Below are 21,682 nucleotides of genomic sequence, written 5' to 3'. Positions count from 1 at the left end.
CTCCTTCTACACCAGCTGAACGTGCTGTGGAAGCCCACGTCAAAGATGCTCCCAAGGAGAAAATACCATGTGTAATTACATCCAAAACCATGTGTAATTACATCCTTTTCCTTGCCTGCCCCACCCTCTCTCATGTACTTACACCACCTTTCCACATGAATTCCGTACTATCTACTCAAAATAGAGGGTAGCATACGAGGACTGTGATACACTTTTCTTTATTAAAAATAATTTACAGCATCAGTAACATTTTATGCACAATTGTCACCAACTGAACTTCAGAGAGATCTATACAATACTTACTGAACTAAGAACTTACACTGTTCTGTTGGCTTTAAACAGCAGACATTGACTCGCGGGAGCTTAAATATGATTAATATACAGAGGCTCATGTCCTTATACTCAGGTGTCAAATGTAGAGACAGCAACGCTAGCTCAAAGCTTTGTAGTCTGGGAGGAAGAGGGGCACATGGAGAGAAAACATTTAGAAAGATTGCAACAGATTCTTCCCTCCAAATCAAACTGGAGAGAGAATTCTAATTATACCTAACATACTTCTTCGAAAAGGTATGTTTCCTCCTATGCTGCAAGAGAGTATGAAGAGGTCTAACTGAACATCAGGTCTGTGTGATCACAGCAGCCCCCTGACTGCGTTGCACCCTGCTGCTGCTGGGAAGCACATGTCACTTGTGCCTATCTTAATCTCACAGGACCCTAGCAGTGTGTTCTATGTTGAAACGCCATCCCTTTGCCCCAGAGCTGAGCTAGGGTTTACAGCCTCCACTGCTGCAGGCAGGAGGGGGCGCACAGCCCCAGGGATGATCCATCAGGCAAGCAGCAACTGCTCCAGCAGCTCACGACCACGTGAGAAGCAGGAGATGGGCAAGGAGAGGCTCATTGCAACAGCACCTGCAACACATCAAGTGTAAGAGCCTAAGGGTAGGAGACAGCCTGCACATCTCAGAGCTGCCATGGGCTTCAGCATGGCTAGGGCTGGACCCACCCCAGCAACAGTACCTGAAGGGCAACAGCAAGCATGGCACAGCCCCCCTCAGCAGCTGTCTGTTGGGGATTTTAACAGCCCCAGTGCAGCCCAATTTAAGTAGTTGCTATGGTAATGAAGCCCATCCTGTCTCTTTAGGAGATGACTAGCTGCATCAGCGAGAGCAGCCCTTGACACTACATTCACAATACTGGTTTACCCTGACATGGGCTTGGATCCCAGTCTCCTTCTGAAGCAAGGAGTGTGTCACTGCATGAGAAAGGGCAGGAGACTCTGCTCAAGCATGAGCAGTTACACAAGGTTCAAACTGGGTGTAGTTGTCACATTATGTGCCAGCCCAAAACTCCTATTCGTTACCCCAAACCAACACACATTCTCTTGCACTAAGTTAGGAGTATGGGCCTTTAAGCTGGGAAAAACACAACCCAGTCTTAGATGCTGTTGTACAAGAAACAAGATCTGCTGAGTAACCCAGATAGAGTAGTGTACCACAGAACAGAACCTCATTGAAGATGACATTGAAAAGCACACTGACCCAGAGCAGTTGTAGGAGCCACCGGAACGTTTATCTTGACTAAGAGAAAACCACAGCAAACCAGTGAAATGTAAAACCAGGTTATACACAACTGCAAACATTAGGGAACTTTGTCCCACACAACCAAAATGGTGTATCAAAGTCAGGCCAGTGAAGGCAAATTAATTTGGCATTTGAACTGTGGAAAAAAACCCCATAGCATAACAATGTAATTATGCCAGGGCTTTTTCTTTGCCTCTGTTTCACAGAATCACAGAATCTTAGGGGTTTGGAAGGGACCTCAAGAGATCATCGGGTCCAACCCCCCTGCCAAAGCAGGCTCCCTATCTCACATTACACAGATAGGCATTCAGACAAGACTTGAATATCTCCAGAGAAGGAGACTCAACCACCTCCCTGGGCAGCCTATTCCACTGCTTTTAAAGCAAAGTCAGGAACTCACTAAAAATTTGAACAGTGCATCTGTTTGCAGGTGAACTAGATTAGTGTCTGGTTATAAACTGAAAGCACATGTAGTGAAGTTCATACAGTCCTTGTGAAAGCTTTGATATTTAAGACAATGTTTACCAAACACAAATAATCTTAAAGCAAAAAACTCAACAATTTATAGGCAAGTTATTGCAGTTTTGTTCTCCAGAAGAAACTGATCTCTAGGTAAACTGTAAGCAGTATTAGGAAGCTTTTCAAGATACAGGAGCACAGAAACAGCATCTTGAAGCTTGAGGCTCACCTCTCACCAATTGGAAGCTGCCAATGCCTTCTTAAGTGGAAAAACAAACACCTGTGCAGAAACTCTGAGTCTTTTCTGTTAATATTAAATACAGCACAGAGGTTTTACCCCCCATGTGCCAACAGTTAAATTTAGAGAAGATGCAGTGGCGCAAGAGCCAGATTTGTTCAGTATTCTGGGATCTTCAGCAGGGGAACTGGATGCTGTTTGGAAGAGCTGTAAACTAACTGCAGATTACAACACACTCAAAGGCAGTATGGCTACCTCAGCCAGTTAACATTTGACAAGCAAGTATAACTTATTAGACAGAGGTCCTATTTAAATAGTCCTAATAAACATTTTAAAAATCTTTAAAGGTTAAAATAGTCAAAGGAGGTACTTGGTCTAATGATAATCGCAGACAGTAGAGTAAAAACTGATGTCCAAAGTGACAGATTGATCCCTTGCAGCAGATTGGGCAAAGTCCAACCCAAGGACACCACAGCTTGCCAAAAAGCAGGGGTGCAACACTTAACCTGCACAGTCACTACAAGCATTTTTAAATGCAGAGATGTTTCCCATACTTCTAACCACACAGTATTTCATCATGTGAGCCGTGTTAAATCAGGATCCAGATGAAATATAATCCCATAATAAAGGTAAGGTCATGGTCTGTAAAACAGGCTATAGCTCAGGCCTCATGGGGACTGCTTCTTCTTCAGCCCATAATCCAAAGACCAAAAACTCAGAACTAAGCACTGGTTTAAGCTCTGGATGCAAGGAAAAAAAAGTAATTGTTTGGCCTTTAACATTCCATACCATCTGCTACCCTGAAACCAACCAAGAGCAGTACAGATTTACAGGTGCGAAAACTGAGTGGTAACAACTGCAGAAAGTCTTCTTACATAATAATCTTCAGCACAATGTTTCAGATTTCGCATAGTTTATTTACAAAATGGTCTGATAAAACATCCCCTCCATACTTACAGCTCTCTGCCACAAAACACATGTTGATTTTAGCAATGTTTAATAGCACCATTAGAATATTATTTAATATCAGGAAGGATCTCGTTGCAGTTACAATAATTCACAATCTTTTACATCCATGGACGAAGTAACTTTGAGCACACTAGGACTGTTTGCAGTTCCACAGTACAGATTCCTGGGTTCACACAAGGCATTTTCAGAATTACCAGTTATGCAAGGTACCCATAGAGTCAGTAGCCACTATAAGAATCTTCGGGCCACAAAGTTCAGACTTCCACCATGTTTGTATAAAGTTATCTCCACATCGCTCTCAAACAAGGCGATCACGCTGAACGCTTTTCCAGTGCTCGTCTTCAAAACAAAAGCAAGAGAGAGAGAGAGAGAAAACACATAAGAGCTTTGCTTTCCCTTCCCCTTGCTTGGTCCCAGTCAGCACTGTAACCCCAAGGTCTGCTGAACACAGGCAAACGCAACCCGCTGGTGTGGTACTGCAGATCTGTTACCTATTGGTAACAGGGCGTTTCCCTAAAACAGCACCAAGTGTGTTAGTATGGGTAAACAGTTCCTTCCCACAGCATGGGAAGCTGAAGCCTCTCTCATAGTTCCACCCCTGTCTCCAGACTCAATTCCACCCTAATACAGCACCCACGACACAGGGAACAATGGCCAAAAGGACCATCAACAATTCCAGGTTGCATGAGACGTTATGTAGAGAAAACATGTGTTTGTGTTCCCTGGGAAGCTTCAGAAGCCCGTGAGGAGCTTTGGGCAAGAAAGCTTACTTTCAAAGAGAATCAAGGTTTGTCGTCTCCCCACTTCCAATCACCAGGATTAGCTTTCCTTTCTGTACTCTCCATCATCAGCACGTTCAGAGAAATTACATGTTACAAACATACCTTGATATCCAAAGTCATTCCGGGCGACAGCTCTGGCGGGAAGAATATAGAGAACTGCTCTCTGCCAGTGAGACCCAAAGTACTTGGGTTTTCCCCGGGAAGAAACTGAAGTGGAGCTATGCCAATTCCAGTCAACTGACTTTTATGAACCTTCTCATAACTTTCAGCTAGCACAGCTTTCACACCCTGCAAACACACAGGTGATTTGCTCTTTCAGTACTCAGTTAACAGTGAAACACAAAATTAAGCTTCAAATGCACATTCTGTCCAAAATCTTGCAATTCAAACCGAAGAGCAAAGAGAAGGCTCTGTACCAGCCCTGTAAGTATGGGGGTAATGTCTTCTAGACAAAGCAAGCCAGAGCAGGCCCACATGGTATGACATGGAGTTTTCTGACAGTGGCCAGGCTGCAGCTCGCAGGCAGAAGATCCCAGACTGAAATTCCATTGCACCACATGGATAAACGACTGACTCGGAATACAGTCTGTATATTAGTGGAAATTAGTCTCCAAGAGCTTGATACCTACTAGCCCACAGAGACCAAACAGAGGCCAGCACTAGATAGATGTCTGATTTATCTCCAAGTCTGGAGTCTAAGACGCCAAGTTACATAATTAGTAATCTCAGATTTATCCCAACTAAGTGCCTCTCTTCTAGGACAGTTCTAGCAGAGAAATTATCAAGTCATCCCTGGAAACACCACATGGTATTACCCCTAAATATATTCATGCCCCAAACTGAACAATGTGTTCTTAGCTATTTCCAGAAAAACACAAAAACACACCCCAAAACCAAACAAACCAGCAGTACCAGTAAAAAAGGCCCCTTCGCAGCCCAGTCTCTCGAGCTACCCAGTCCATACTTCTTTCCTGCTAGAATAATTACAGGAACACCTTCTTTCTGGTACAACTCCGCTGCTTCAAACACATCTAGCTGTGGAACAACAAAGCAAAACAGTTTGAGTTCTAAAGCCACCTCACGATCTCAGGGTAGCTATGCAAAGTAGCACGTTGTTACCGTTTGTCCTGATGGGAAGTGAACTGTTTTAGGGGCTGGTTTTCCTATGAACTTGTTCAGGAGCTTGATGTTTGCGAAGGTTCCTCTCGTCATCACAGCATCATTACCTCTCCGAGCTCCGTAAGAGTTGAATTCACGAGGTGTGAGTCTAGAAGAAAAGCAGTATTGCAACATCTTTACATTTGCAGTGCAAAATAGGAAGAACTATTCACCCAACAATTATAAATCACGAACCCAATACATAAACCACTGCTAGGTAATTTAGGAGGACAGCTGCAGTGCTAAGTTTGTTTTCTACAACTTCATTATAACATACTATGAGCAGCAGGGTACTTAGAAGAATTATGGGGATCCTGCTGTAGGAAACAAACCCATTAACTCTACCAGCATCTTTATTAAAAAGTGCTGTACCAGAATGAGAGCTTTACTCAAAAATCAACCAACCACCCTGGGAATAAAGGGCTGCTAATTCTCTCTTTGCAATATTTCTCATCCAGACTGACCACAATAGGCAGAAAGCAGAGCCCACGCCTCAGGCTATTGCTTTGCCATTCCTCACCAATACTGCAACAACACCACACCTTTGCAATCTAAGGCAACACAGTAACTTCAGAAGCATTCAGCAGAGGTGCGACACCAAACAATAGCTCAGCACCATACTGTGTTCTGTGTCTTTTCAGAACTTCCAAAGTGAAAGGCACACACTACTGCTACAGTATGCCCACTGCTGCAGAGGTATGTTAGTGCACCAGCTACATTCCTTCATCAAACTGGGCTTCATTTTTTTAGGGCGTGTGATTCTAGAGCTTCTGCTCTGTTTTGTGCATCTGGAACAGTGACTAACCTCACCCTAACAGACCATCTGTCACCCAGCTTGTAAATGAGCACACGGTTTTTGATCTGGCAGCAGATGTTACTTTAAAGACAGCTGTGAGAACCAGCTCCATAAGAGTCAGTCTCAGCTGCTGGATGTAACTTTCCACAGGCTGCAAGAAAGGCTATTCCTTACCACCAGTAGCATTTACTATGTTGCTTACCCATGGATAAGTTCAACTTTATGTAGACAGGAATTTATAATGGAAAGCAGCGTGCTGAATGGTTATTTGGCAGACAAAGCAGTTCTCCAGTGTTAGAGCTGTTTGATATGAGAAGTCCCTACCCTTTGTTGGTCAGATACTTTGCAGCAGCACTACTCCTTGCAATGCTTCCAGCAGGGGATATGTGATCTGTGGTTACAGCATCTCCCAAATAGAGCAAGACGTGGGCGTTCTCTATGGGCTGTGGGGAAACCGGTTCTTTGGCCTAGAAGGGAAGGGCAGGGGGAAGCAACAACAAAAATAGGGAGCACGTTTTAATTCTGAGATCCTCAGAGACACAAACCACATCTAGAACACAGGAAGGCACACTGATGTGTGGGCTCCACACATCCCAGAGATACAAATGGTGTGTAAAAGACTGAGACATACTAGTGATAATCAGACTTGTTACCCAAACATTGGAATAGCTGTTCCTTTACTTAAGCATAATGCATATAACCTGGTGAAGAGACCTGAGGTACTCACAAGTTTATCAAAGAAGGAAGGACATCTGATATAGGTAGATTTTAAGTCCCAGGGAAATAATGTTGACTCAGGTGCTTCTAGTAAATTCCATCGTTTGTTTCCTTTCTACAAAAGAGAAAAAAGTTAACCAAAAAGATCACAGAGAAATTGATGTACAATCTACTTATATTCTGAAACAAAAGACTTACTGGTGATTCTTTTTCATTTCTATTATACACTACAAGTTACCTCAGTGGGTATTTCTTAAGAATTACGATTTACTACAAGTATCCCTCTCAGTTAAATCGTCCTTTACAGTAACAGAAAAAACCTGACAAACCCATCATATTGAACAGGAAGATGTTATCAAGCTACTATGAAATGCAATCCTTAAGTTACCTACAACAAAAGGCCATTCTTACCTCCACTTTTTCTTTCAATTCCTTAAACATGGATGATATCACACACTCTTCCTCCACTGTGTGAAGTTCACTTCGGGTGGGCCAAATGTCTCGTAAATAAATACTTTTGCCATGAAAGCCAATGCCTGGGTAAGATTTTAAAGCAGAACAGTCATTTTGAATAATAAAGTATCAGTCCCCATCTTCCTATTAGAAAGCATCTGTGTATTCAGGTGTTCAGAGGTGGTACCAGATACGCAGAGAATCTCACCAGTAAAGCAGATGCTTTGCTTTAGCCAGGAGCAGCACCAGTGTGACTGTGGTTTCAAGTATACTGGCTTTGCGTGCTGAAGGGCACAAGAAGCCTTATCCACATTTGCATTAGATGCAGAAATACAAGACATAAGGAAATACTCACCCAAGGGCTCAGTTTCAAAGTCTATTCTAACAGTGCCTGCAATAGCATAAGCAACTACTAGCGGTGGAGAAGCAAGGTAGTTGGCACGGACACAGTCACAGAGACGTCCTTCAAAGTTCTTTGTTCCAGACAGTACTCCGCAGGCAACTATATCACCCTGAAAGGCAGACCCAGATATGTTTTTCTAGGCTTCAGCAGCTTGTGCTATTTTTTGTTGACAAAGTCAGGTGGGCTTTCAGCATTTCACTTCAAATATCTATTCTAATACTCCCAATTTCAAGGCATTTCACTCTTTCCCACTACTCTTCTCCCTCCTCCTTTTCACTCTTGACACTCTGATGTGTTCTCCAGTCACTTCAGTGAACTCCTCTCCCACCTTTGCCTTCTGCTTACTGTATTTTTCTTTTGCTTCACAGGACACAAATGCTGCAGCTGTTTAGACACTGCTGGTTAAATTCTGACAAGCATGTAACTCTTCAAAGCCTTCCTACAGATTGTATGCTTCCTATGATTGAAATCAAATTTATCTTGAAATTTGTATCTCTACTCCCCAACTGCTGTTTATTATGTTTATTTTACACAGCAGTGCATTACCTTGGTCTGTGTCTGACATGACGATGTGCAAAACATCGAGCCAAGTCCAGACCAACAATAAAGCCTACTTTGCACAAACTAGAGTTAAGAACTTTTTTGCTGTATTCAACAAGCCTTAGACCTTTACCTGTTTTATTGCATTCCTGATGGCTTCTGGCAAGGGGGCAGTGTTTCCAACACAGGTTGAGCACCCATAACCAACAACCTCAAACCTACATTGGAAAAAAACCCAAACCATGAAGTAGCACAAGAAATGATCACAAGCAACACGGTAGCAAAACTGCCTCCTATTAGCAATTGCTGAGATGGTATTTTATACCTTTGACAACTACATTTTTTAGGAAGCAAACAGCAGACACTACATCTCTCTGATACAAGCCTGAAGACACAATGTAGCACCTTTGCAATTTATCAAGTATCTCAAGATGTTATTTCTTTAAGTGACAGCAAAGCGAAGGCAGTAACACTGCTCACAAAGCACAGTTGAATTATGAACATAATCGTTATTGCTACAGAGCTACCACGCTGAACAATCCACAACAGCCTCAACTTTATGAAAAGACGAAGATGAGACTGTCCTGACAAGTTTACATCCCATTTCCACTTTTAAAATACACTAACAAGTGCATCCTGTCCTGTAAGACACTTACAATTAAGTAGGCTGTTACTGAAAAAAGAGCTCAGATGAGGTAGAGATAAATGGCAATATGGGACTAAACCAGAGGAAACCACAACTTTAAGACAGTAAGCAGTTAAAGTGACAGGCTATTTATGAAGTTAAGAACTAGCCACCCCAAAATGAGCATTAACAACATTCATCAACCTGTGTTGTTTCCCTGGAACAACCTGTGCAGCAGGAGCCCCAACTTACCCGAGTTTACTGAGGTATGGCAATACTCCACTGGAACTGAGGTAATGTGTAACCATGCCACTGCCCGGAGATAAGCTTGTTCTGATGTAGGGTTTAACCACTAGGCCAGCTTCAACAGCTTTTTTAGCCAGAAGCCCTACCAACAACAAATCAAAAAAGAAAAAAAAACCAAATCAAAACAAGAAAAAAGAAAAAAGAAAAAGAGAGACAGCTTATGTTTTCAATACCCCTTAAAAGAACATCCACATGATACTACCTTAATTCAATTAAGCATAAAACCCCAGGATGAGCAGACCTTCAATTTATTAAATTATTACAGGTTTCTATTCCCATTCTTATAAATTAGACTCCCATTTCCCTTTCTACAAGAATAACAACCTCTTTCCCCTGTTCTAGCTGATGCTGCATATCCATTTACTGCTCTCCTGACACAGGCCACAGAGCCTCAAAGGGCCTGCCTTGGCCACAGAGGACCTCAAAAGAAGAAAGCAGGGTCTGAGAGGATTAACTGTTCTGGGAGTGTCATACACAGCTTGCAAAGGTAGGGCACATACTCCTCAACTAAAGGCTAAGGCACAGAGCAGTAGGTCAGCAGTATAGATTTTCCTTCCAGACTCTGCAGCTACCTATAGTTCAAGCTGCTATCACTCAGGCTGGAGTCAAAGCTAAAGCCCACCCCTTTCATCAACTGGGTTGCTACATGCATCCACTTGGACAGAGCCCTAAACTCAGTTACCTCTTGAAATAGCAAATATAAGTAGTTTGTAACTCCCACCAGCTGGACTGCTTTATGACACAAATTTTGAGATCCTACTACTGAAAAATAGCTTTTGTTACACACCCTCCAGAACATGCAAGCAGCTTAAGGCTAAAAGTTTACTTTCAAACCTTGAGGCTGGATCATTACAAAGTAGCTACAAAAGTAAAGGTAAAGGCTGTGTAAACACTGAGCACCCTGAAGATCAAGGTAGCTGTCACTCATCACAACCTACCTGCAGCAAGCATGACAGATGGATTACAGTTATTCGTACAACTGATCACTGCAGCAATGACAATGCAGCCATGAGATAGCTTGTATTCATTTCCTTCATACTGAACAGGTACAATGTCATTCTGTTTCTCAGCTGCAATCTGAAACCCTTTCACACCAGACTGAACGACAAAAAACATGAGTGGTTATTACAGTACAGAACACAGGACTTCCCAGCAAGACCAAGCCAACCTTCACCTCAAAGTGATACTCAGCCATCCCACCAGGAACCCGTAACCAGAGTCTCACACCACATACACACTGGTCTCCTCCTTCCTTTGTAACTGCTTCAGCCCTGCAGCAACTATGAACAAGTGGCAGTCAAGGCATGGCTGATGACATGCTCATTTCCTGCTGCCCACGAAAGGGCAAACCCTTCTCAGCAATGCTACATATCCATTTCTGACCTAGAAGCATACACCAGATTTTAACCCAAAGAGGATTAGAACTGAAAGCAGACTGGCTCCCTTAACATTCCACCCTCCCCCCAGCTCTTCAGCACTCAATCTCCAGAGGCCCCTTTCAACCTCAACCACTCCATGAGCCACTACCAGTTTTGTTTCTGACCCTTCTGTATCATACAGCTCATTACAAGCCAGAAATGCTAAACCAACAGAAAAAAAATTAAGGTAAGTGTGTTCCCAACACTCCTGCCAGTCTTCAATGATAAGCATTAAAAATGAAGATGCACTCCTGCATTAGCTGCATTCCCAGATACTCATAGGTATTCCTAACTGGAAGTATCACCTGAAGAGAAAAGTTAATTTCCTCTGTGACAGCAAGTTAAGCTGCAAGCAAAAATCACTTGCTAAATTAAGAACTCATAACACTGATTAGCTATAAGTCTTGGAATTCTCTCTGCATGGTGGTTTTTCTTATGGTATTTCTGTTTTGGAAATCTAAGTAAAATACAGATGTTTAAAACACCCTGAAAAGGAGAACGTTTCCCATATGCTTCAGTTTTTTCCTCCCTAGTGCTGTAAACTGTGAAGTGAAGTTCATGCTCCTGACAAAGACTCCTCTGACTTCCCAGCTCCTGCCCTCAGGACTCTTGTCACACAAGAAGAGGACCACCACTGGCTGGGCTGTGCACACTGTAACAAGGAGGGCTCAGCAGGTATGCAAGGCAAAAGTAACGTAACATTTAGTCACTGAGATTGCAGGAAGTACCTCTTCAAGAGCACATCAGTTGTACAAACCTTTTCATTTAAGCAGGCTTGAAAGTCACTTTTCATGTTGTCAACAGCAACTCTATCTTGGGACCTCTTGGGGCCACTGACATAGGGAGTTATAGAACTCAGACTAATTTGCACTACCTAAAAAAAACCAAGAAAAAGCACATTACCAATCCCAGCCCAGCACTGCACCAAATACACTCAGGACATCCAGGGCCTCTTGCTTACAAGCTGAATGCCCTGAGATACTAAAACTCTGGGCTTCCATTTTCAAGACTGCCCACTGTAAAAGGCTATCCATCTTGTAACAAGTGTTTTAACACCACCCCTAAATTCTGCCATCCATGAGACTTCCCTCATCCATCAGGAGCGATAGGAATTCAGCATCTGTTAGTTGACAGGGAAGTTACTGCACTCCCCTCCCCTCACCCCATTTTGCAAACATATTCTGCTTCTCAAAATTGTGAGTTGATATATGTAAACTTTTATTACAGCAGTGAAAGTTACAGCAGGAGACAAGACTGTTAAACCACTATTGCTCTATGATCCCTGGGGTCCTTTCCAACCCATGCCATTCTATGATGTGTATGTTTGATTCTCACAAACAAGTAATTTCAAGCATACCTGGGAATATTCAGGTTCTCTGGAAGAACTCTCATCATTTCTAAACAACTTCACAGCTTTAAGATATGCTTCCATGACCTCAAGCTTGGCCTTGTCAAAACCTTGGGAAAGTTATTCAAACATTAAAAATAAACAAACCAAAACACACAAGTCTCAGAAATTAAAGCTGCTTCAAGCATATCATCCAAAGTACTTTTTTCAATAGCTCCAGAAGCTATTCAGGAATGATACACAGATTAAAGCACTTCAACTTTTTCTTCAAGTAGCTTAACTTTCTTTCTTATTAAGGAGCAAAGTAAGCTGTTCCAACTCTAGCAGTTGCAAGTCCATGTAAATTTACAGATTTGCCCCAAGTTCATAAAGATGGTCTCTGTTCAGATTTACTTGTTTAATACAGATCACGTGCCTAGCTGACAACAGGCAGTATTACTGACCACTGTTGGAAAAGGTTTTATTTGCTCCGTGCTGACCAGACAAAGAACGTTTGTTATTAAATGAAAAATGTTTAACTTCAATACCAGTGACAGATTTCAGTTTCAGACAGGCTTCCTAATGTGTATGAGCCTTGGTTGGGTTTTGGTTTGGGTTTTTTGAGATCTGTTACCCTATGGCTTTCTCTATTTGCAGAACAGACATCTTTCTAGCTTAGCTTAAAGCATAAGCACAATAATGGTCTTCAAAGGTAAAAAGTAAAAGGGTGAAAACAGCAGAAATGTGATGGGATTTGTTTTGCAGTTACACTTATTTCTAGGAATCATTTTAGGTTTTGATTCTGTAGGGACTCTACAGGTGGTTATAGGATTCATTTTGTATCAAGACTTGTGTTCCATACTCTTTTCAGATAAAGAGAGAATTTGTTTAATATCTTTCCTTTTAAAGATATTATCTATGGCTTCAAAAACAAGGACAATGGATGTTAAAAAACTAACATAGTGTTAGTAAATCAGGCATTAGACAAACCAACCAGGCTGGACACAACCTCAAGGGCAAGTCAGCTATCCCCATGCCAGCGCTGTACATACAACTACAGCCTCACGTCAATCCACAGGGCACGCAGAGACAAAGTGGGCCACAAGCAAACAGTAAAACAGGGAATGAACTCAGACCCAAACGCCACACACTAAGCATCCCACAAAGAAGTGTATCCCATGAGCAGCCTGTTACTGTACAGCAGAATTTCAGACATTAAATCCACATCTGAACTGTACAGGAAGTCACTGCTTTAAGAACTCTGGCCTTTTACACAGAAACCATCCTGTCATGTAACTAAGCCATGATTACAACGAATGGTGTTTTTGTCTTTACCTGTATGCCTTAAGTGCTTCAGTGTCACATTATCAACAGGGAAAAAGCTCAGAATAGCACCATATTCAGGGCACATATTTGCTATTGTGGTTCGGTCTGCTACAGACAGCTGGGAAACTCCACTCCCAAAAAACTCAACGAACTTTCCAGCGACATCAGCTTGCCTCAGATGCTGTTTAAAACAACACACAGCACTGGTTAGGTGAAGAGGTACACTTGCTGCAACAAGGCACAGTTAGCAAGTCATGAAAATTTACAACAAAAAGCTGAAACCTTATAGCCCACATTTGAAAAAAAAGAAAAACCCAACCCCAAACCCACCCACACCCAAGCCCTGTTTTCATACTGGGTTCTAAAAATCTCCACTGGAAGCTGATGTAATAAAACACATCTCCATCTGCAATTGAGCTCACCACATTTCCCAGTCAAGAACAGACACATACTTCTTAAAGCATGCCAGCAAGAGCATACTTATTTTCAAAGCCACCACAGCTTGTCAGTGCCTTGACATGAGCTCTTCACCTACTGCAGCAGCGACAGTTTCTGACACCCTGACAAAACCCCGTCTTCAGAAAATATCTTCTGGAGTCAGTTACACCAGCTGACAGCCACACACAGGCCTTGTGCCTTGCAGGTGTATTTTAGAACCAGAAGGGTGCCCAGAAAAGGAGAAAGGGGCAAACAGGGCATCTCTTCTGACCCCAACCCTCCACACATACTTTTCATTTTTTCAGTTATTTTTAAGTAAAAAAACCATAAGGGAAAAAAAAAAAACATATGAGGGGAAAAAACCCACCACACTACTTTGGAGGACTCAAAACTGGTTAGAGATTACTGGTATCATCTTTTTGCACTGCCAAGTTTAAAGAGGTACTAAGATACTCCCAGCATTTAATGTAGTTCTCAAATACCAGTGGTAGAACTTCTAACCAACTGGGCTTTCTTTGAGACTTGCTTACCTTGGTAATGCTTAGAACAATATCTATGGATGTAGCAAGTGGGCTGGCTGCACCTGTCAGTTCACACCCCACCACTTCAGGCAGAGTGAGAGTAACTGGCATCCCCAGCATCACCGCTTCCGTTTCAATGCCCCCGACGCCTGGAAGGAGAACATCAGGTATCATTTCATCAGTTCACTAACTGACCATAAATAACTCAGGTCCCAACATCTAGTAACAACACTGTTCTTCAGCCTAAAGGCTGCAGCAAGAGAGGCTGGACCTCTCCTAAGTATTTCTATATTAAAAATGAAGTCAAACAAGACTACTGTTGAAGGTCAACCTCACAGTAAACCAGAAAATGTTTTATATCCAGAACTAACTTCCCAGGAGAAGAGAATCCTTCATACAGATTTTATACCACGTGTACAGACAGCACTCCTTTGAATACCAATTGGTTCAGGGCTACTTTCTCCTTACATTACAGAAAGCAGTTTATTGATGGAAAGAAGTGTTAGTTGAGGTTATCATTAGAAAAATAATTAAAAAAATAAACCTCCAAAGAAGAATTAAGACAGAGCTTGTTATGCCTGAGATAGAAACACCCAGTGGGAACAAAGTGTTCTCCCAGTAACGCTTTAGTGTGCCTTTCAAAGTGCCACCGAGTTATTCTTAGCATACTTACCCCAGCCCAAGATACCCAAGCCATTTACCATGGTTGTATGAGAATCTGTGCCAACCACACTATCTGGATATAGCAAGTCTTTAACTTCAAAAACAACTCTTGACAAGTATTCCAAGTTAACTTGGTGTGCCATTCCAGTCTCAGGTGGCATTATGGAAACATTCTTGAAAACCTTTGAACTCCACTGCAGTTTTTCAAAAATAAGAAAAAAGAAGAGAGACATTTTTTCCAAGGTCAATTCTGTTCTTGGAACATAACTAAAGCGACAAAATTAATATGCAATGGAACAGTACTTGCTGTTTATGTGACTGGCTTTTGCTCATTTGTCAAGCAGAGGTAGGTGATCCCCTTGGACTCTATGCATCCGTAATCATTAACAAAGCCATTCATTTGGTTCCTGCTGAGGGCTGAATCAATAATTCATACCTCCTCTTCAAAAGCAGGGCTGCATCAATCTCTCACCTTCCAGCTGACACAACTGATTCAGAGCACAATGAGACTAGTATGTAGCCAATAAACCTGAGTACTTGTATTTATAGCAGAATTTAGTTTAGGTTTTACACTCCTGGGTGAGAGTGATGATGCAGCTTTGAGGAGTGTCTCACTACATGCAAACTCAGGCCCTCGATTAAAAAGCTGACATGGAAACCAGTAACAAGATTCAGCTTGGCAGTTTCCCTCTTCAATAATTTAAAGCTAATTTGCAACTTCCAGAAAGAAACCTCCCAGTCTACCTTTATGAAAATATTTAGATTATTGTAACACATTCCTGAACCACATTAGAAGACAAAGATCAAGTACCAGTGTTGCAGATCCCTGGCTGGGATCTCACCTACAGTCACCACACAAGACTTGCACTAAAACCAAGTTTACCAGCACTGCTGCCTAGTTTGAGAGCCACAATGCTTCAGCAGTGCCTTCTGTTCAACTGGAGTAAGATTTCTAGACAGAAAGATGGATAAATGAACCTTTCACCCAAAACCTCACTGTGACCTAAGCACTGAGCTCATTAAGAAGCATTTCTGTTCCCATATTATATTCAGATTTGAGAGTCTGACATGCCCAAAGGACTACCTTTGATTAATCATCTGAACCTGACCACTGGTAGACAAATGGAGCAAGCTCTTCAACCACCCATACAAGGCTCACACAGACCTACCTTAAAAAACTGAAGTCTCTCTCTGTTTCTGCCAAATTCCATCTCTTGATTTTTCAATACTGTCTCAGGCCTAGAAAGAGATGAAATTTATGAGCACTGTCATAATTCATTTCAAATTACAGAAGATCAAGTTGTTATGTTTTCTTGTTTGAGGAAAGACTTATTTAAGCCTGCAGCAAACTTTGAAGTGGTTTATTAGAACAAAGGTAATTTCTTCCCTGCAGCAAGCTTTCTGTAAACAGTGAAAACCAGCTTATTTTATCTGTGCTGTGCTTGAGAGCACATTTATTCTAGGTATGGTTTGCCTAAAGCATTTGATCTCAAAACCTCTCATTTTAGAGATCTATGGCCAGCATGTACTACAATCCCTTCCCTAATCAGTAGCCTTACAGATTGCACACCTCAAAATTCAATTATGGTCAAGAACCAAGATGTTCATTAGTTCACTTAAGAATCCTTCTTCATATGCACTAAGAGCTGTGTAGCAGCTGAGTAGAGGTCAGGGCAATTGTAACTATCCTCCAATTCTGTATGTTTTGCCTCCAAGTCACAATGTTTCCCCCACAAGTACTCATCAGTACAGGCTTATGAAATCACCCATCTTGTCTTAATAAGTGTTACTGATACTCATTATAAAGGAGTCATCCACATTTTAAGAGGTATAACCTCTGCTTTGAGAAGGTGGACAAGGAAGGGAACACACTTGCTCTGTACCAGGAAGTCTACAGTCTTCTGGAGGATGTGTTTTACAGCACGACCCTTCCCTTTCTTCTCTGCAGCCTCAGAAGGTTAGAGGCCATCTTGCTCTGCAAAGCCCTGAGGGAGAGTCATCATTCATGTTCAGCTTAATAAATACCACTGCTGTTTTCCTGCCAGAAGCATCAATACTGCTGCAAACATCACCAATTCTGCATTCCCACTCCTGTGCTGTGCAGGAAGATTTGCATAGCTATAAGATTACCAAGACCATCAGCCTCACATCACTGTGGGATACAGATTTGATCAGCTTTTAAATTCTATACCTGTCCCACAGGAAGACAGGGAACTGAACAGTCTCTCAGAAGAGGTGGCAGCTGAAAGAGGAGGATGATTACATGTAATTGTCATAGATGGAATGGTAGGCAACAATCTGTTAATAATATTGACATTCTGGACAAGGCAGATTGATGAGGCTCCCCCAGGCCATTACATACAGGCAGGATATACATTGAATTTCAACTCAGTGACAGATGGACTGTGACATTCCCTAGAAGCTGGGGAAAGATGTATAGGCTAGTTCTTAGATTGTCTGTAAGAGCCACAGACGTTTGAGAAGTTCTCACGGAAAAGCTGAGATTTACTTGTAGAAATACACAGATTCACTCACTGAGGTTTACTTTGTATCATCCTGAGCATTACTCCCATGCTTTGTTGTCCTTGTAAAGAAACAAGGGAAGCCTCAAAAGTTAAGTACCACAGCTGTGAGTCACACAGTTGCCTATCTGTACTAAGTTTAATAAAGACCTTGTAAAAAAATGCATACATACAATATTGTAGACTAATTCAGATCTGTTATATCAGACCTTCTCCTAGATGCTGAAACCTGTCTATGGCACATGTGAGAAGTACAGAGGGGTGTTCAGAAAAAACCTTTTTTTAAAAAAAAAAATCACATCTCTCTGAACAGTCACAGGCAGTGCTTAACAACACGGAAGGGTGCAAACAATTACAACAGGAATCTTTCATACTCAGGCACTGGCTGAAGATGGAAAGGACAGAGGATGGGTGTGTTCTCAATCTGCGCAGAAAACTGCCCCAAGCTGCGACTCCCGTCTCCAGCGCCGCAGGGCCCCTTGCAGCCAGTCTGGCCCCTGCAAGGCACCTTCCGCGGCTGCACTTTAAGTGGAGAGAGCTTTGCTGTCGCCTTCTGTGACTCACCACCTCCAGGATTCGGAGCATTCTGTATTGCACTGTAACATTGAACAGAAGAACTGCAGCATTAGCAATTTTGCTCTTTTTTTCCCCTCTTCCCTCCAATGTTTTCTGTAATCTCTTCAACAGATAATAAATCATTACCTGAAATCCACTGATACTTTACTACAACCCTGTTACAAAGTGAAGTACCACTGGAGAAGCTTAACTCATGTAGTGTGGTAATAAGGGACCAGAAGCGGGCTGTCTGAAAGATTAACACCAGACCAACAGCTCCCACTTTGCTCACAACAAACCAGAAATGTTGTTTATATACCATGTTGCAAAGGCTAAACTCAAGGTTTTAAACTTTGCAAGTATGGGTACAGCCTCATCCAAGCAGTAGACTTACTGAACATGTTTCTTTTAAGACAGTACAGTACGTCCTTTGTCAAACCCACAGAGGAAAGATTACAGAAACACATTTCTGAAGGAAACTTGATTATTTCATTAGGCTGCTTATACAAATTCTCAAAGGCTCACATTAATTTCATGTGCTATTTAAATCAGAAGACAGCAAAGTTGGGTTTTTTGAAGAATAAAGACCACACAGCACACCTCCCTCTATTTGTACAAGGTTCAGCCATTACAAAACAGCAAAGAAAACTTGCTGTGAAAAATGTGTGACTTTTTACCTTTGATATTTACCAAATCGCTGACTTGTAATGAAAGCCACTGCTTTCTTCTGCTTTAATAACAGAAGGACACTTAGTTACCAACCACAGGATACTGCATGGCCGCAGAGGACAGCTTGCCTAAATCCCAACTTAGTTCACAAGCCTCTGGCCAGGAGGAGATGGCAACTATCCAAAAGCAGCACGAGCCACCCTGCAGCAAAGGGTTTCTTATCACAGGCCAGCAGCTGTGAGATCCAAAAGCTGCCCTGAGTGAAGCTGCAGAAACTGGATTTATCATTACAAAAGCAGCACATCGAGACCTCTTGCTAACACTTGGTCTTCCTGATAACTTTGAGCTAGCCTAATGGCAATCAAATCAGCTGTCCCTCCAGACACCAGAGCTGCCAGACCACACAACTCTAACACATGTGATGGTCTTGCTCTCCTGAGTACTAACCAAACCCAAATCCTGCACGTATTTGGCAGGTCTACAAACACAGTTCATACACCCACGCCCACTGGACCACAGGCTTCCACCTCCCCATGAACTTTTAAAATTCCCAAAGAACTTCAGCAATTCACACCATCTTGCACAGGTTCAAAAAGCACCATGGTGGAGGGATGGGGAAGAAGGCAGAGGGCAGCTGCACAATTTACTTGGTGTTGACTTCAGCAAACGCTGAATAAAACCCGAGTTGGTCCTCTCCTGCAGTACTACGTTCCTAGCAAAATGCAGCCCCAGGCTGTTTTCATCACATTACTGCCTGTCAAAAAAGGAAAACCAGGCTGTCAGTTTTCCAGACCAAATACTTCTCTGGCCTCCTACAAGTACACTTCTTCCTCTGTAAATACAAGCAGCCTTTTTTTAATTTGTTGTAAAATATGGGCCTGTAAAAGAAGAAAAAAACCAACGAGTCAATCGTAAGCTGTGGGCTGAAAGCAGTCTGCCAGTACATCCAGCAGCACTGCAAGGCATGTCTCCAGCTGCAACAAGGCAGTCACATTTAAAAAATAAGTTTTGTTTAACATCAGAAGTAAAAACAGGGCAAAGGAAAATTGGAAACTAGCTCTGCTTCATTTGCTTCAGATAGATTCTTCTCTGGAAACCATAACAGACCCAGTTATTTCAGCCATCTCTTGCCCAGAATTTGGGTTGTCAGTCAGCTCCAGCCATGCCCCCTCAAAACTGTCCCTCCTCTCCTTAACTCTGTTTTCATCCAGCCCTCTTTCAGATAGCACTGGGCATAACTTCAAGGATACACACTCATGACCAATCATTTGATGGGACAGTACCAAGACCAGAGAACATGCAGTTTGGTACCAGGCAGGAGTGCAGAGTTGAGCAGCAGGGGCTGGGGGGAGGGGAAGAGGCACACTACCATTTGCTGAAGTCAATCTGGAGCGAATGGTCAACAGTGAGATCAGTGGGGCAGGCAGGATGGACTTTTGCAGGATCTCCTCCAGCGTTTCTCACCGCTTCCCTCATGGCAGCAAAATCCACCATAGCTGGAATCCCACTGGCAGACAAAGAAAACAATGTAATGACACAGGACTTCACTCACTAAAATATACCCACTTCTTGCAAATTTGAAGTCCTGAGTTCTAACTGAGGATAGAACCTTGCTACCAAACAAAGCTCCTGCAGTACACATTACCTTAGTGCACATTACTGCTCTTCTCACAGAGCCAGCCCTGTTTTACAAAAATATGCTACCCTGGGGCTGCCACCCCTGCAGCCCCCCCCTTCTCCACCAGAACCTTGCCACGCAAAACCACAACATATATGTAAGAGTACCCAAGGTACAAAACTGAGAGGAGGACACACCATGCTATATAAATCCTCCCAACTTAGCTTCTGCTTAGCAAGCAATCTGATTTATATTATATAGGACAACTCCTTTTTTAATTATCTCACTTCTTGATACCATTAATGAGTCAGAGAAACGAATTAAGTGTAATGATTGCATGTTGCTGAAGTACTGTCCTTTTAGATTTACCATAGTCAAATTATAAAGAAAGTTCATACCCTAGAGACTTCTTTTGAAATATGTGTATTATTCCCAGATTCAATTAGATTACACATACTTGTGGAGTAAGCAGTATTTAACTTTCAGTTCTTCTCTCCAGCAAGAGCTGTATGTATTTCAATGAACTGTCAGCCATGTGGCCACAGCCAAAAAGCCAGCACTTCCATTTGTGTTTTGGCCCTCACCCTATGGTGTTCCTTGTAGGCCAACAGCTTCAGCCTTACCCACCTGCACAAAAACCAGGCTACCCCAGAAAACAATCCCTACCCTCACACACTGCCTGTAGTTATCACAAGGAATCCGCTGGAGAGCGGCAGCGCACACGTTTCTCCTGAGAACAAGAGACTCTCCACTATCACAGGGTCAGGAGCTGGTCTCAAGCCAAAGAACTGTACACACAGCTCTGAGTTTACACAGATTCTTCCAGCGGCCTTGGCACGCGCAGACGCACTTACGTAAAGTCTTGAAGAACAACTCTGGCAGGACAGAAGGGCACTTCAACATTGTTCTGTTTCGTTTTCCAGTCCAAGATGTTCAGAGCATCTGTTTCTTTCACTAAGAAGCCATCACAGTTACGGATGCTGGACTCGAACAACACTCGTATGGAATAAGGCAGAGTATCTAGAGTAAAGCAAAGGAACTGGCTTCATTAGTGCAACACCTTCAGCTCCCAACCTTTTAAAAAAAATCACAATCTCCCATTTCTAAAGAATCCCACTTGGCTAGATACTAGAAGGATGAGAGCTGCAGAACTTTTCCAGCTGCCTTTGGGTTGAACTTCATTACACAATACAGAACAGTGAGCTGCATAATGTATAGGCTGCAGAAGAGGAGTGACCATATGGGATCAGAAGGGAAGATACCAGTGGCTTGAGAGCACCATGTTATGACAGTGACATTTAAGAAGGTATGCTATGCTGGCAGCAGAGACACAAGCCCACAGCTGGAATAACCAATCAGAGCAGGTGGAAAGCAACAATGAGAACATGCAAAAATATTATTTAACTGTGAATGTCACCATTTCATTACTTGAGAAATCAAGCCAAATGTATCCAATGCAAGATTTGTATTGCTTTTTAATAAACAGTGATACAAAGACCAGCAACTGCTACATGCCCTAAAACTAAACACATTTCATAGAAGAAAGAGTAATGATGTTTCACTACATAGAACTTTCAGTTGTTACCTATCTAGATTAAG

At 42.4% G+C, this 21,682-nt stretch overlaps 1 protein-coding gene across 1 annotated transcript; it reads right to left on the bottom strand.

Annotated features, from left to right (window-relative positions):
* Positions 1-3,179: 3,179 nt before the first annotated feature.
* IREB2 (iron responsive element binding protein 2) lies at positions 3,180-21,061 on the bottom strand. The gene is made up of 20 exons (XM_084267802.1): positions 20,938-21,061; positions 19,835-19,972; positions 17,616-17,837; positions 15,889-15,958; positions 14,730-14,913; positions 14,066-14,205; positions 13,107-13,278; positions 11,802-11,902; positions 11,202-11,318; positions 9,965-10,124; positions 8,973-9,108; positions 8,229-8,313; positions 7,508-7,664; positions 7,111-7,235; positions 6,710-6,814; positions 6,307-6,449; positions 5,148-5,295; positions 4,941-5,063; positions 4,131-4,316; positions 3,180-3,585 (listed from the first exon to the last, which is right to left on the bottom strand). Exons 2-20 carry the CDS (start codon positions 19,957-19,959, stop codon positions 3,475-3,477), a joined length of 2,610 nt encoding a protein of 869 aa, XP_084123928.1. The 5' UTR covers positions 19,960-19,972; positions 20,938-21,061; the 3' UTR covers positions 3,180-3,474.
* Between the last annotated feature and the right edge of the window lie 621 nt (positions 21,062-21,682).

The sequence above is a fragment of the Gallinula chloropus genome (assembly GCF_964237585.1).
Source record: "Gallinula chloropus genome assembly, chromosome: 9".
Lineage (NCBI taxonomy): Eukaryota > Metazoa > Chordata > Aves > Gruiformes > Rallidae > Gallinula > Gallinula chloropus.
The sequence above is the reverse complement of the archived record's forward strand: the minus strand, read 5'-3'. Positions and strand labels throughout refer to the sequence as shown.

What these genes read in the sequence shown, in the direction of transcription:
- IREB2 (XM_084267802.1), bottom strand. Translation starts at nt 19,959, where the DNA reads ATGGTGGATTTTGCTGCCATGAGGGAAGCGGTGAGAAACGCTGGAGGA. An exon ending in CAGATTGACTTCAGCAAATG is followed by an intron (nt 17,838 to 19,834) that starts GTAGTGTGCCTC and finishes TCAATGTTACAG; the next exon opens with TGCAATACAGAATGCTCCGA. An exon ending in CGAAGGGGCCTTTTTTACTG is followed by an intron (nt 4,317 to 4,940) that starts GTACTGCTGGTT and finishes GTGTGTTTGCAG; the next exon opens with GGTGTGAAAGCTGTGCTAGC.